Source organism: Corvus kubaryi, unplaced genomic scaffold (genome assembly GCF_017639235.1).
Source record: "Corvus kubaryi isolate FWS band 111438036 unplaced genomic scaffold, C.kubaryi_AGA036_p1.0 76, whole genome shotgun sequence".
Lineage (NCBI taxonomy): Eukaryota > Metazoa > Chordata > Aves > Passeriformes > Corvidae > Corvus > Corvus kubaryi.
Genome location: NW_024582063.1, coordinates 265131 through 281586, shown reverse-complemented (window position 1 = coordinate 281586; position 16456 = coordinate 265131). Strand labels below are relative to the sequence as shown.

The following is a 16456-nucleotide window of genomic DNA, read 5'->3' as shown; positions in this document are numbered from 1 at the left end:
CCTCCATGGGAAGGATCCTGCCAAAAGAAGGAGTGTGTCAGCTGGTGACAGAAGCATTGGAGGAGTGACAGCACATCAGGAGTTCAGTACACAGAGGCAGGTTTACAGCACTGCAAACGTACATAGGTTTGTAAATGGTCACGAATTTCAGTAGGGCAATTAAACAGAAGATCCCAGGTTTATAAACTAAACATTCCAGAGCAGTTAAACAAGCTTTAAACAACTGAAAAATATATATTAAATAGGAGAGCTTTGGACAACATAATTGCCCAAGTGTACTGGAGGGCAGAATGTCTCTCCTATTTAATCACCGAGTTTAATCACTGGTTTAGGCAGACCGTGTAACAAATCCAGATTCATTAGGTCTTCAGCAAGCCAACAGTTTTTGTATCTGACATTTTCCATTGCAGACAGCGAGATCCAGTACCTAGTGTGTCTTCAGCCGGCACAAAGCTTGAACAAAAATCCTGGAATGTTCACTTACATGTAAACCAAAGCCAGGAGTGCATCCTTGTCTAACAGGGAAGGTGAGATCCAGGTAGGACAACCATAAAAGTGGAGAGCTGGCCCAGACACAGTGCAAACTAGCACAGAAATGTGACTGGAGACTAACAGAATAGTTCACAACTAGCAGACATGTTGTAGAATAGTCCAAACTGAATCTACTTATTCATGAAGTAACAATCACTGTAATTTGCTAGGTACCCTCTTAAAACTGTCAGAACACCAAGAAACCAGGAAATCCTCTCCTGTGCTGAGGCACATCCAACTATCCTACGTCATCCTGTTTTCGAGAGGCTCTTGGTGTTGAAAATTCCTTTGGCAATCTTAGTGCTCCCCACAATTCACTGTTAGAAGATTGAATAAGAGCAACTAAGTTTTTGTTCAATTCTGTCTTACCTTTTACATTAAGAAGTTACACAGAGGCATCTTTTGTAGCATTAATGAATTCAGTGATTAACGTGCAATGCTGAGCAAGTATCAGGAACTGAAGAAGTTCCAATTGTTTCCATCTGTTCTTTAATCTGTGAAATTTATCTTGCAGTCTTTCTTCCTTCAGTGCTTCCACCTATTACATCCATTAGTTCAGGTTTGGAGGGTCCTTACATACTGTAGTTACATAGAAGCTGTTCAATTTGGGAAGCAAGACCTGGTTGCAAACAGCTTTTCCCTCAAGAAAGTACCACTATGGTATCTGTTGATCTCATTTTCACCATATTCACTAGGTATACAAATTTGTAAAAAAATCCCCAACCTTGCTATGAAATAAAAAGCTGTTTCCAAGCAAGCTGCTGTTTTTAGAAAAGCAGTAAAGCTGGCCTCAGTAGTTTTAAGTTATTTTAAGAAACTAAATGTAAGACACTTGAAATTGCTTTCTCTGTCAGCTCTGACCTTTTTTTCAATTTCAGCCCTTGACACAAGTACTAAAACTGAATAGTGGCTGCAAATAAATCAATTTTTTACGTAACTTTGTGAACTACATCTCAGTCTCACTGGTTTAAGGCTCTCCCTTGAACAGATGATACAATCACTAATCACTACCAACGCTGCTTTGAGGCTGATACACCAACTCACATAAATGTACACAGACATTTAGAGTGAAAAGAGATTTAGTTTTACTTCAGGTGATTCATCAGCTTGTTCATATATTGCAAAATGCATCCTTTTCATTTAACAAGGGACAATTTGGGTGTCAGAAATTAATGTTCCAGCTATTTTGTCCAAATGATTACTTCATTCTGTTTTCTCCATGTGTATATTTCTCTGGTGTACATTCCAACCCGAGAGCCATCTGACATCTCCCTCTCTCTGGGATGTGAAATAGAAAACACTGATGTACCTTTATTGTGGAATTTCTCAGAGCTGCCTTGTAACCATCCCCTCTACCCTGTAAGTTTCATGGGCCTCATTCCATTTGTCTGTCAGCACATGGAGGAGCAGGATGCACCTGCAATCCTGGAGCATGTGATACTTCCTTGAGCTGAAGGTTCCAAGTTGGCACCGTTCACAGAGAACATTTCCCGTAAGAATAGGCTGTTCTTTTCCAGCTCGGTTTACACACAGCCAGAGATTCCCCAACACATACAGAAATGCTGCTCCTGAGGAACCTGAAACAATTTGTGTACTGGGATGGTGTGGAGGGGCAAATTGTTTGCATATTCTAGAAATTCATAAAGAAATTAAAGTGAAGAATATTCAGAGATGTATCAATAAAGCTTTTCAGTAAATGCAATTCACAGGTTTATACTTGTTTGGAAGTATTTGACCACAGGTAGCTGGTAATTAGTCCATTACAGGAATTTTTTATCACAAATAACCATTAAATGAATTTATATCACACAGTAATTCTAGCTCTAATGCTGACCCTCTGACTCAAAATTGTTTTTTAAAAGATAAGGCATATGCCAGTATTTTTTAATCTGAACAGCAGGCATCTATCTCCAAGATAGACTTAGCTGTAAAAAACATTCTGAGCTGTAGAAAACCAGTACAAGCAAAAGCTCAGTTAACCTTCGAAGTCTTCTCTCAGACAGCCTTTTATAATTTCCTTGATGCTTAAGAAAAATGCCCTTTTTTTGGAAAAGACTCAAACTACTCAAGAAGTTTATTTGAAAACGAAATGTCTGTCAAATATTAGGCATTTGCAATGTTACTTCTGGTATGAGCTACTATGTTTTAGAAGTAAAAATTGTAGCTGAAGTTTCAGGAAAAATGTCAGCTTTCCACAATTATATAATATCTGACCAGACAACTTCTGATTTGTTTGGTGCTTTAAATACAGCCACTAGGTTATGCTGACAGCCATACAAAATGAACTTGCACTTTAACCCACAGTAGCAATATCAAGATTGTGAACAGCTACAAATGCAGCATTTGCATTTTCAGTGCCATACCAAGTTGAATTCAGAACCACCTAAAGACAAAGCAGCAGCTGGTTAAAAAAAGGAAACGTAAGTCAAATTATAAAGCTACACAGTTTAGTACATTAAAACAAAACCAAAGACAATGGTATTTGTATAAGATTCCAAAAATATACAGATGGGGGGTGGGGGGAATAATCACTGTACACAACTCTGAGGTGGTTAAAGTGACCAGAGAGACTGAACAGTGCAAGACATGCTTTTCCAGTTACAAGCTCAAAACAGAAGTGCAAAAGAAATTAAAGCTTTGTCTGCAGTGATTTACCTTTTAGGATAAGGAAAGCTTAGAATATTGTCATCAGTGTTACAGAGAAATTTCCACCCCAACCCCAACACAGACACACAAAATAGTTTGTTTATCCATAAAACAGCATTTCACTCAAATGATATCCCCGAGCTTCGTGACTCCAGGGACCATTTGTAGGTGTTCGCTGTTGGCCTGTGACCCAAGTGATGCACAGGCAGCCTCTCGATTCTCCAGCTTTGGCTAACAATAAATCCCTGCCTTCCAGGCAGGGCAAGTGGCAGCCACACAGCCCGGGCTCAAATGCTCCTGCCACTCACCTCCCCAGACCACCTTGCTGTAAGGAAGCCGTTGTGCTGAAAGCAGAGGCTAAGCTGTGGCTGAGGAACAAAGGAATTGCTTGACAGGTCTCTGTGCTCTCTGCCAGAGTTTAGAACAGTTTCAGGCAAGTGCTTTTGGCAGGCTGACTAAGCTGTACATGCATCTATCCATGCAAATGTAGAATATGGCCCCCAAGACCTAGAACCAGGGTGTGTGCATGTGAAGACTGGATAGAAGGCCCTTCCATGTAAGTTTACAAAAATATATAGCCAATACTGTAGCTTAAGAAGTCAGTTTTACTCATTACAGAGAACCCCAAAAAGTATTAACTACTTTTCAGACATTCCAGACAAGGTCACTTGTAACAAAAAAGGTCAAGTTCTCAAAAACAAGGTTTTAAAAGCGGATCTTTCCTTCAAGTGAACAGGACATCTGTTTTTACGCTTAACTGTTTAGTCAGTTAAGACAATTTATTTAAGATTTCATGTGAACATATGCATAAACACAAATAAGTTTACTTTAAACACATCTGCACGGAAAAAAAGGTTAACCCTTCAAAACATAACAGAGCAGGTCTGGTTAGTATGTAGCTATTGCAAATCTTAAAGATTCTGTGCATTAGGCCCACCCATATAGAAAGCAGGGGAAAAGTCAATGAAAGAAAATTACTGTTCAAGTCTAAGTGGTGTTTTGAAGAGCCAGCAGGCTAAGTGACACCATGAAGCTGGTCACAGTATCCAAACAAGCAGACCTGCTTGGGCTACTAGAGCAGTGTATCCTCCTGAAGGCGCCATCTCCTCCCGAGTTATTTTCTGTTCCGAAGGCGTTTAGATTTCCTAGGACAGTCTGTGGAATCAACCGCCTTCCTCCGTTTCCTGGGAGATTGTTCATTTGAGCCGGAACCTGAAGAATTCCCTACTGTGCTCTCCATCACCTCTCGCAGCTTGCGCTCCAGCTCAGCCAAGCGGGCGTTCTGTTCCCCAATGATTTGGGTTTGCTCAAGCAGTTTCTGGTCTTGATCCTGGAGCTGCTTCTGCTGCTCCTGCACTTTGACGCGCAGCTCCGAGATCTCCCGCTTTAACGCCGTCAGGCCCGTGCCGTTGGCTTTCACCTGCTGCTGCAGTTTGGTGACTTCCTGCCTGGAAGGGCTCTGCTTGGAGAACAGCTGCATTGTTGTCAGTGCTGCAGAGGGCCCTGGAACTTCAGAGAGAACTGTGATTAATCCTCTGCAACTTAAGGGTAGAAATGGTGTCCTGGTGTTCATATTTTGCTTACCCCTACTCCCCACATGAATCTGAATACTGGTTGCAATTTATGAACAGGTAAACAGATTTACAGCCACTTAAGTGTCTAACAAGAACATGTGGTAGTCTCAGAGCACAACCAGTTTAATTTAAAATACTTACAGCTTTTCAGTAATCTGGAAAAAAGTTCGTAATTCATTTCCTGTATATAAGCCCCCCTCCTTTTGCTGTATCAAAAATTGCGTAGAGATACTGTGTTGTCATCTAGACTTACTGTCCCAGATGTTAAGACAAAACCCCACAAAACATCTATAAATTACTTAATATGGAATAGTTAAGACTGAATAAATATCTTTCATTAGAGCAGCAAAATTCTGCTGTCTTAGTTGCACACAGCTAAAGTTCTAAAATTTTGTAGTTTGGAACTTAACAAGGTATTTCAGTATAACTTACATTTTAGAAGAAAGGAATTTATTTTCCATGCTTCTTTAGAATCACTCTTCCTAAGCACTAAAACCATACTGGAATCTGAGCTTGGAACTGTTGATTCTAATAAATTTCCTGCAAATCAAGGAGACTAACAGCTACAGTATAATTTCTTTCACTTTCTCTGCCATAAAAGATACCTATCACTTTTGCTGCCATTATACTCTTCTAGCAAGGCTGTGCAAGTAAGGTGCAACTTTAACTGCTCTACAAACAGAAGAGTCTGGAACAGTCATCCTCATTTTCCTCCTTTTTGTCCATTAGGATGCCAGCACAACTACCATTATGTGACACTAATGGAGAGGTTATGCCCTTCCCTCAACAAGAGAGAGGCATTTTATGCACCACAAAGCCTTGAAAAGTTGATTGGCACCAGCTGTGGGTTTGGGCAATACTTCCTCAGCTGAGAGGCTCAGTATATATTAACACACATAATTAATAAAAAACTTAAACCCATATATAATTTCTTTAGAAGTATATAATTAAAAAAATGAAAGTATAACTAACAGGATATAATTAAAAGGTGGCATACACACTTATGGCTAAAAGGATGGACAGGACATACAAGAAACAAAAGCATCAGCAATAGGGCTATTGTTCTTGCTTAAGATGGGGTTTTTTTCCACAATTTTTACTAAGTTATCCTTCTAGAGAGTTAAATTTCACAGTTCCTAAAGTGTGAACATGTCCTGTATAGGGAAAACGCTACAATTTTACCAATATTTTGCCTTTTACCATTAGGATAACTTTGGCCATGAGGCAACTACCTTAGAGTTTGGTTAACAAAAGTTCTGGAAAGTCTGACATATGAGGGGCCAGTTTAATGGCTTATTTATAGACCGTTATTTTAATTGCCTTTTGACTATTACCTGGAACTATTTTGCTTGTTAGTGCATAAAATAGTACCCCCAGTAAAGCAAAAAAGCCCATTCTAGCCCTCTGTGTACTACTACAGCTTAAGCAAATTCATTTGCTGCTTGTCCTAAAAATAAAAGGCATCGAGCTGTCATCTCACGTGCCAAATTTCAACCAAATGCAGTGATAGAGTCTCATTCAGTTTAACAAACCAGTCTCATTTGTTTAACAAATACACACTATGCATAATTCTAACATACATTCAAGTGACTGTTCTTTTGGTAGCACAAAGGCTCCTTAAATTTCAAAGCAAATGAATTTCAATTAGCATTCTTAAGAAACAAGTATCATCAATATTTATGGAATAAAGCTCCCATTTAAGGGAGGGAGCTTTAAAAACATACAGTGCTGTGATTTTTTACAGAAAAACTAAATAAAACTTAACTATACGTTGGAATTAATACCTGGGGCAGTTCCTATTAGACGTCCCGATACATCTGACCCAGGCATCTTTCTTTTCAGTATTGGAACAATCTTCTCATCAAAATATTCCATAGCCATGGAGGAAATGTCCCTTAGTTCTTGAAGAACTTCATGAGCTCTCTGAGGAGCTCTTGTAGAGTTTACATATCTTAGCACTCGATAAATTTCATCTATTACCTAAAACATTTAAGAAGAATTAGGATTTTCTGATAAAGGCAAGATTATTTCAGTTTGTTCTAGGAATTCTGGCATATTCAGAGGTTTTTACCACATAACAGTTGCACACTACTGTGTGTTTTAGTTCCAGATCAGCTTTTTGAAGTGCTGTTCATTATATATCAGAGAAGCTATTCATTTAAACTATCACAACAGCTCTCTTCAAAGTCATGAAATAATGCTCATTGTGTGAAATTTTAAGTACAGCCATAGCTGACTTACAAGTTATATAATCTATACTCAGCAGAGCATGATCATTTCCTTCAGGAGAACCTGGAGCACAAAGCCCCAAAGCAGAGCAGTCACTACCCCTGCCAGTTATGAAACATGTAATTGGAGAAGCAAGAATTAGCATTATGTCAGCCTGAAGAGCTGTAAATATTGACTTGAGTCCACTTCCATATACACAAAATATTGCAAATTCAGATTAAGTCCAAAATATATTTGTTTACAAAACACCAATCCACTAAGAACAGAGAACAAAACTCTCTTGATAGGTTTGGGAAACAAGCCCTTTGGTTAGGAGAGATACAGAGAGATGAAGGGTATCTCATTAATTTATGAATTATAGTCTGAGGCAGGTCAAGATAGGACTGCTGATCTCTTACCCAAAGCTACACAGGTATTTTGTACAGGATTAAGAATGTTTGAAGTGTTTCCTGAAGAACACACATAATAAGGATCTTGTAATACAGTTGCACCTTTTGTTCTGATAAATGAAGTTTAGCTAAAAAGTTGCAAAAGCTAGACAAGACCTAAGCTTCTCATCAAGCAACACAACAAAAGACTTCTCTAATTTCATTCACTTTTTATCCTGTTAGCAACAACATCCTCAATATAGAACCTTGCAGCAGTGCTCTGCTATCACACAGAATGCTGAACCTCAAATCAGGATTTGCATATTCTACCACAAATTCACTTCCTGGCAGTTCTGTAGTGAAATTTCCTGAGGGAAGCAAAGCAGGTGGGAGGGAAACCACAGACTAAGTGAACACTAAGCCTTAAATCTGATTGACCAAAATATTAATCTTGAGCGAACTGGTAACTGTGTTGAGAGAGCAGCAGTGCTAGCAAACTCACACACTAAGTAAATAATTTCTTTAAAAAACCCACAGACTTTTTAGCAGTGTTATCAAAATAAAATCAAGGTCCTTACAAGTTGGTGCCCAGAAGGAAAATGGCTGGCAAGCTCACCTGTCCAACTCCTGCACATCCCTAGTCTAGAGTGAGTACTGCCTTTCCCTCTACTCTTCAAAATAGTAGGGCAACACTTTCTTATAAGTATTCCATTTACCATGTAAGTATCAGGGACTTGAGTTCATTTGACTTTGTTATTTTAATTTTTTAAAAATACATGGGATATAAAAAATAGAATGTAAAGTCAAATAAGAATATAATTTAAAAATAATTAAATATCAAGTCAACAGGAGTGTACAGAAATAGTTACTTCTTCAAGATAAGAATGCATTCCACATCCACAGTTTATCCTACCACTGCTTGCAGAAATGCCTGCATGCTTCCCCAGAATCCAAGAGAGAACTTTTCCATTCATCCCACTGCAATTCAGTTCTCTGCCCACAAAAAAGTAACACAAACATATCCGAACCTTACATGGAAAGATCAATGAACAGAGCATTAGGATAATGTTCACTGATCTAATTTAATCCCTGAGCTGTACCAGTCTTCCTCTGAGCATGATTTCGTCAATTCCCCTGTGCACTGGTGATTTCACAGCTTATAAAACACTGGTATCTCCATGTACATCTTGCCTGCATAATTTCTATTTAACACTGGGTTAGTATTCTGAAACACCAGAACTGCTCAGTAATGTTCCCATTTAACATACTTTACATTTTAAACTAATTCCACCTACTGTGCAAAAATATACCATCCACTGTAGTACTGAACAGTGTTTTGACATACTAAATGTCTTAATTCAATTAACCTGAAGTACTCAAATCCTTAAGAAAGGTGTGTAAAATCTCGATTGACTGAGTGCCTAGTGTTTTATGTAGTCTAAATTACTACATCTTCAGATGGCCTGATCACATGTTTTTTCTAAAAGGTTGTAGAGCATGAGTATACCACCAGTCAACCATCAGAATCAAGAGAGAATCTAAGGGCAAATAGAAATCAAATTTTAAATCATTAATATTTAAATACAGTCTGGTTTATTAATTTCAGACTGCATGGTAAAACAGAGTATTGGCTTGTAGGTTTGTTTGCAAGTATCTGAAACACAGTTTATATATATATATGTATGTATGCAAAAACATATATATATATACACACACACTCTCTCTATCAATTTACCCCAGCTGTGCCAGGTTAAGTTACACAATGCTATTTTTTAAACACAGATACATATTCATATAATATAGTCTACATTTTACCTTTCCAGGTATGAAGCAACAGAGATTGGAATCCACATACTTCATGAAAGTCATATTTAAGAGAGAGAGTCTTGTTTCCACAGCAGCAAGGATGTCTGCATGACGAGCTAATGAATGGTTTCTCCTTTCTGACTCCCGTCTAGGAAACAGACCACAAGGTGACACTGATTTAACAAGGAGTCAAAAAATCAAACTGTAACATTTGTCACATTAATTTCACCCTTAAAACCCTGTAGCCACTAACATTTGTCTTCATGGAAATAAAAGATACAGATTGAGACCCAGCTCGTAACAGCATACTACACTTTCTTAGACAAAATTTGTTCTCTAAATAATTACTATACTTCATGTGATCTATAAACTCAGCATGTAATTTAGGACTTTTCAAGAACAAGGTTTCAGTATTAACTATCAGCAGACACTGAGTGAGTGTGAATATTTTTATCCCCCCCCCCCATGGTCAGTACTTCAATGTAATTGAAATAATAAATGGAATATATTAGTAGTGCTTGCTGTGAAGTGTAGGTTGAGATAGAAATGCTTTTTGACAAAGGATCTCTATGATAAGTAGCATTTAGTTGCTTCACTCTGACTGGGAAATCTGAAAGGACACAGCAGCAGCTGCACTTATTCACTGGGAAGAGGAAGAAATACATTGTTTTAGTGAGAAACCAGTTTCCAGTAATGCTCACATATCAAATCCCTTTTCCTTGTTCCTGTTTAATCCTTGTCAGTGAAAAACCTTGCCCTTTTTTTTTAAGCAAAAAACTTGCTTTGATAAATGATCAGTGAAGGCAGTTGGTCTTGAAAAGGAATGGCATTTATTCATTCCCAGGAATCCTCGCTTGATCTGCCAGAAGAGTTGAGCAATACAGAACCCAGTCTTCTCTGTTTGAAATACCAGATACACTTTTCACACCATTATTCTGTAATTAAATCTTAGGTTCAAGGTGCTTTTAGAAAAAAAAAATGCAATAAAAGCAAATGTGACTCAAATTTTCAAGATACATAAGAGGAATTAGCCAGAAAGGAATTCCTTTTCAATAATCTGCTTAAATTAATCTAACACAATTAAATTTAATTACAGTTTTAACTGGTACATACCTTGGAAGCTGAGCTTTAACTTGCTTCTGACACAAGTTGTGGTATCTTTCCACTTTCAGAAATCCCTGATTTAACATCCTCTGGCAAACCAAGTCCATTCGCTTACAAACCTGTATTTAAGTAAAAAGAAATCTTAAGGCTCAGTTAAGGCCACAAGTCACTTTTACTATTATCTTACCCCTACTTGCCAGGTAGCAAAAAATTCTCTTAACTGTGTTATGTTCCATTTCAACAAGCAAGAACTGAAGTTGAGATTAAGGCATTCCCATCTCCACCAAAGATCATGATACTCCAAAAAGGAGCAGCTATGTCCCACACAGTTCACAAATAAATCTATTGATTTTGCCTAACAAGAGACAGTAGGCTGAATGCCACCTGTTAGAAGCAGATACAATTTCCTCTGATTGTAATGGAAGTTGCAAATGCCCATGCCTGGCTTTTAGCATGGTCTCCAGAGTGATTCTGGTGTGTCAAGTTAGTATTTTGCAATCTCAAAAAAAGAAACCTTTAAAGACAAGAAATTATAGTGGTTTTCTTCCAGTGTTTAAGGTTTATGTTTTTTTGAAGTCAACCACAATTAAATTTAAAAACACCTGCAAAACACTGCACATGGAACAAGATTCTCCTTCTCGTATAAAAAAGTCTTTTCTCCTCTGTTTAAAGGATTCCTTTATTTGCTATGTTGGACACCAATAGTCTCAGGGGTTTTATGCCCCACAGATTTAGGAATAAGGGACATTAAGAGCTGCAGAAGATATAATAAACTGCTAAAGTTAGCTGTTTCCCTTCACAAAGTTACTAGTTACAGGACAAAGGCAACTTGTAGAAAAGTTTAAAGCAATTGCTATTCAGTTCTGAAGATGCAAGAGCTTAGTGACCCAACTGTTCTTCGAAATTGTTTTGGTTTTGTTGGGTTTTTTTAGGTATTAAAGTCCACAGCTCCCACTGTGACCCCCCCTTGCCAAGAAATAAGCTGCTTTTTTTTTTTTTTTTTAAATAAATACTCCTTTCCTCCATACACTCCTCATTTCATAACTTTTAAGTCCATGTAAGTTTATACCTGCAGGAAGGAGATTCTCACTTCTCCCAGAGAAGCTTGCAATTACTTTGTGTAATGCCTTCTGTATAAACAGAAGGAAGTTCTGCTTTGTGAGTCTTCCTCTAGTCACAGCCGGTTTAAGGTCTGTGAGAACTGACCATTTTCAGACAGATCTGTATGAACAGGCCATTAAGCAGTGACTGTGGCTCTGTCCGTGCTCCTCGGTATTAGATCTTTCTGGTTAACAAAGAAGGATCAGACAGGCAAACCGCAGAGGGAGAGTCTTAGCACACTCTGCCCCACATTCAGTGATCCAGTTAAATCATCCCCTGTGTATATGGAAAAATGCTGGCCCTTCCTACAGGAAGGAGGAAACCGTTCTTTTTTCCCTGAGCTCGTAGCTCCAGGGGCGCACGGATTTAAATCGTTTTTGAGTCGGGGCTTTGCAGCTTTCCCGCAGCCCGAACGGTACCGAGTCCCTGGAGCAGGAGCTGGTACCTGCACAAGGCTGCGTCAGCTCTGCAGTTACCCGGCACAGGAGGAAAACAAGCTCCAGCCACGCTCAGCTCCGCGCTCGGAGGCGGCAGAGAGGGTTTTAACCTCGTGCACAGTGACATCTGGTGGCAGAGAGGCCCTCCCAGGGAGCTGCAGCCCAAGACACGAACCGCACTGGGGGGTTTTAATCTTCCTCCTTTGCTTACCCTACACAGCATGAAGAATTATTTGCTCCAGTTTCTCAGCATTACCCATATTTATGCCAATAATCAGCCTAGAACCCAAACACCAGTAGCACCAGAAATCGAAAGTGTTTGTTTACAACTTATTTTACCAGTCATCTCTTAATTCTCAGCTGGCTCACCATGTAAACCATACATAGCACCTACATTTATAGGAAAATACACCTCTTCTAGACTGCAGTCAGTCATACGTACAGTAGCATCATTATACTTTTAGAGGTCCATAGTAGTCCAAGACAGCTTGATATTAGCTATTGGACAGATCGTAAGTTGTATTTCCTTATACTTGCTTTTGCAATTTTGGTGAATATTTTCTTATTCTAGTCACAGAGCTGAAAGAGGCTGTGTTTCCTCAAAGGTCAAATCCAACCGGGTCCTGTGTTCAAATTTCAGGATTAGAAAGGTATTCCAAGTCCATGTGAAAAGCAGAAAGAGAGGTTGCTTCTTTATGTGCTGACTTTCATGTGATAACAGCTTTCTATGATCCTATGCATTATTTTTCCACTTTATTTGTAAACAAACTAAAATGACACAATCTACTAATTTCCATTTCCTCAAGCATGTCTCATTTCTTCCAAGCTTCACTACCAGATAACCAACTCCAAAACAGATATAAATACCCTGGAGTATTTAGATTGTTCTTTTTCTTAGAGGGCACACAGAACCATGTTCTGTAAAATGCCTTTTTTTAGGGTAAAGTAAGTGGCAAAATGTTTATGACTTCATCAAGAAACTTTAAAATAGAAATGCCTGTAAATACAAACTGACTGAAACTGGGAATATTAAAGCCATGTTGTCCAAAGGCTATCAGTCCTTAATAGTGCTGTGCAGGAAATAAGCACAAGTTTGCTGCAGAACCTAAGTCAATTCTGATGTGTATCAGAATCCAAGATAACCTTCTCAGAGTGTTCATGGGAGGAGGTCATGGATTGCGTGATTTTAATCATGCTTGTTGTAGTAATAGCCTGAATGGAAGTGCCTTTCCAAGCTCAAACATGTGACTGAAAAAGAAACTGGAATATAAGAATTTCATTATTATCCCACTGAGGTAAAAATTTCAAAGCTTCTGCAAGTCACTAAAAATATCACAGTAAGAGGAGCCTTCAAAAGCTGGAAGATAGCAAGCTTCCCTGTCAGCATGCACAGTAGGTTTGTCCAGAGCAGTACAGCTTCAGACATAGGGATCTTTGGGGTTTTCTGTGTTTCTCTCATGGTGACTATCAGAGAAAGTAGATGAAGTAAATACTCAGAAAGGCTGAAAGCAAAATGCTGCTGCTTTTCCTCTCATTCACTTAGTCTGAACAAAAGTTTGACAGCTCAAGATTTCCCTCATTTCAGACACGACTGCTCTCTGAATATCTATTGTTTAGTCTCTGTTCCTTAGATCTACTTCACTTCTTAAGCAGTAGGTGCTTCAATTTACGCTTTCACATGCAGTAACCCCAGGAATAGTAGAAAGCATTATGCTCAGGAAAGCAAGTGCTTTTTGCACAATGAGGGGCCCATGGTCTTGCCTTGCAATCATCACAAGCAGGAAATGTTCTTTACCTCATCCTTTGGTGACAGAAAAAGACTTCTGGATCTTATGCCTGAGATTATGCTGCACATAAACAATGCTCGTTTCTGTCTCCATTTCAATCTGAAAACATTCCAGTGTTCTATATCCTCCCACTCAGCCAACTCCTTAGGCTGTTGTCTTGTATACACTGTAGATCCAAACCCAGTTCAACTGTAAGAATTTATTTGTCACCTTTTTTTATGGGTCACTGAGCTAAGGTGATCCAAAATAAAAAGCAGATTAGGACATCCATTCCTTCCATGCTGGGACCCAGAGAATGCATGAAAATGACTGGTTTAGGGAATCCACATTTTTTGTCTAAACAAGTATGATCAAACTTCATTTAGGTTGATTGATGTCCTGGGTTTTCCTGCCTTCCTCAAGATGCTTTATCCCGGGGAATCCCACATTCTAAGGGGTAATGAGTCTGCTTTTTGGGCACGTTTCTAATATGCATGAGACCTGAGCAATTTAATACCTGTCATTCAATTAATGTGCTCCTGCAATGTATCTTTAGCAGAAAAGATACACTCATTCATCTTTGATAAGCAGCTCAAGTCAGTTCTCACAGAAAACAAAAATTTACTGTTTGTGCCAGGCAGATCTTAGAGCAGGGATACACAGATCCTTCCAAAGGCTACTCACCACCTTGAAAAATCCAAAAGTCATGAAATTCCATTATGAATTTATGCCTAGGCATTGCTATTTTTAAAGGCTACCTTAATTCTCTGTCAACAGCACCTGGAGCTATGAAGAACATTGTGTGTCTGCCTCTCAGTGAATTGCCAAAAGAACACCTTCAGCTCTGAACAGCCACCTGAAAGACCCGGCTGATCAAGCTTATGGGCTCAAACCGGAGGGGCTTTGATTCTTTACATTACTGCTGGTTAACAAAAGACTGCTTTCTTCTCAAAAGAATGCTCATAATGCCTTCTGATGTGCTTAAGGGAACAGCTAGGAATTTGATGGAGATTAATTTTCTTGGCTGTCACTGACTCGAAAACTAAAAATAGGGGAAGACCAACTGAATAGTTTCCTTCATTTTACGCCCAGTATTGCTCTATGTATGTGTCAAAGTTGGTATTTATCCAGCCTGGTTTTGCATATTTCTGAAACTTCTGAAAGGGGCTGTCCTCTTCTGGAAAAAGGAACTTGGAGGTGCTATATAAGAAAGCATAAAAGTGTTACATTTTACTTCTTAAGTGCCAGTGAGAGTTAAACAGCTGGTTTAGTCCTGACATCATCATCTTTCCTACTGACCTTCACTGCCAACACAGCATTGCTTACAAACACTTCGAGCTAGAGGAAGAAAAAGCCTTCTATTGACTTGTGAGAGCTCCCACAGGCACTACCATTCATAAGATGCAACAGGAAAGGTGCAGCCACGAGCTGTGCCTGGCATTGCAATTCCGACCCTGAAACGTGGCATATCCAAACACCATGTGATGTACTTCCCTTCCCTTTGGTCAAACTGCAAGTACCACCCGTGATCTTGAGGATGTCCTGTGCAGGGCCAGAAGCTGGACTTCCATGATCCTTGTGGCTCCCTTCTAACTCAGGCTATTCTGTGGTTCTCAAAGTACATCTCTTCTACAGATCCATTACCTACTCCTACAGAAGAAGCTGAAATCTTCAGTGCACTGACAGCACACTAGAAATATTTAGGAACTGGTGTGCTTGGAGTAGTATAAATAAGATCATATTTTCTGCTTGAAGAGCTTTTGTTTTAAAGTTACAGTCAGGATGCAACACTTCAGGTTGCCGATCCAGGACAGAGACAGTCCAATTTCCTGCAGAAATATGCTTATAATATTATCCGGTTTAGACTAATCGAGTTCTTAAAATAGGAACGATACAGTACATGCACGTTTACTGAGAGTTACATAACCTGTGCATTAATTCCCTCACTATTATTCCATTTATAACCTCGTAAGAGATTCAGTAAGACAGCAGCATATCATAATGTGACATGGTTTACATCAGGCTCCTTATGCAGGCAGTTAAATATTGATATACATTGATCTCCTCGCTGACAGCTGCGGGGTCTTTTGGCATTATCAAGTTCAGAGGTGCAGATACTACATGTTATTAGATCTACCACTAAGACTGAAAGAAGCAGGCAGTCTTTTTTGGTTTTTTTACATTTTCTTTTTGACCCACATTTCTAGATAAGGGAGAGTTCTTGGAGCAGCAGGCTCACCACGTCCTACACTCGTAGGCTTAAGCTCTATAAGTAAAAATAAACACACATATGAGACACAATAGACTACCCACCCCAACCAGTCACTAGGAGAAATGAGCCTCCAGCAGCCCGGTGCTTTCTCACAGAGCGCGAAAGGAATTAAAGAAGTAAGAGACGGTAAAAAGAGCTTTAGGAGTGCTTGTATGGAAGCGCACGCCGAGACTGGAGAAGGGATAAAGCCCCATCCCACCCACCCCACCTCATCCAGCCCCCTCCCCGGCGAACGCAGCAGCCCGGCGGGGGGCGCCCGGTCCGCCGAGAGCCCCGCACCTGCCCCGGGCCAGGCGGGCTGAGCCCCGCGGGCTGAGCCCGGCCCGGCCGCAGCGGGGCCCCCGCCCCGCTGCCTCCCCTCCGCGGCCCCTACCAGGCGCAGCTGGCTCGTCTCATCGTAGGACAGGAAGCTGAGGATGCTCTCGATGGCCACGATAGGCAACCCCATGAGCGTGTTGCTCTGAGGCGGCGGCTCCATGGGCGCCAGCGGCTCGGCGGCCTCCGGCAGCGGAGCCGGGGAGAGCCGCGCCGAGCCCGGGGCGCCGCCTTCGCCCTCCGACACGAGCCGCTCCTCCGGCGCCGCCATCTTGGAGCCCGTCCTTCCTCCGCGGGGGAACGGTAC

General features: G+C 40.1%; 1 protein-coding gene across 1 annotated transcript; it reads right to left on the bottom strand.

Moving 5' to 3' along the window:
• Positions 1-2587: 2587 nt before the first annotated feature.
• Positions 2588-16456, bottom strand: FBXO28 (F-box protein 28). The gene is made up of 5 exons (XM_042051698.1): positions 16208-16456; positions 10268-10377; positions 9164-9302; positions 6536-6731; positions 2588-4686 (listed from the first exon to the last, which is right to left on the bottom strand). The coding sequence occupies exons 1-5, from the start codon at positions 16418-16420 to the stop codon at positions 4292-4294; spliced, it is 1053 nt and encodes a 350-aa protein (XP_041907632.1). The 5' UTR covers positions 16421-16456; the 3' UTR covers positions 2588-4291.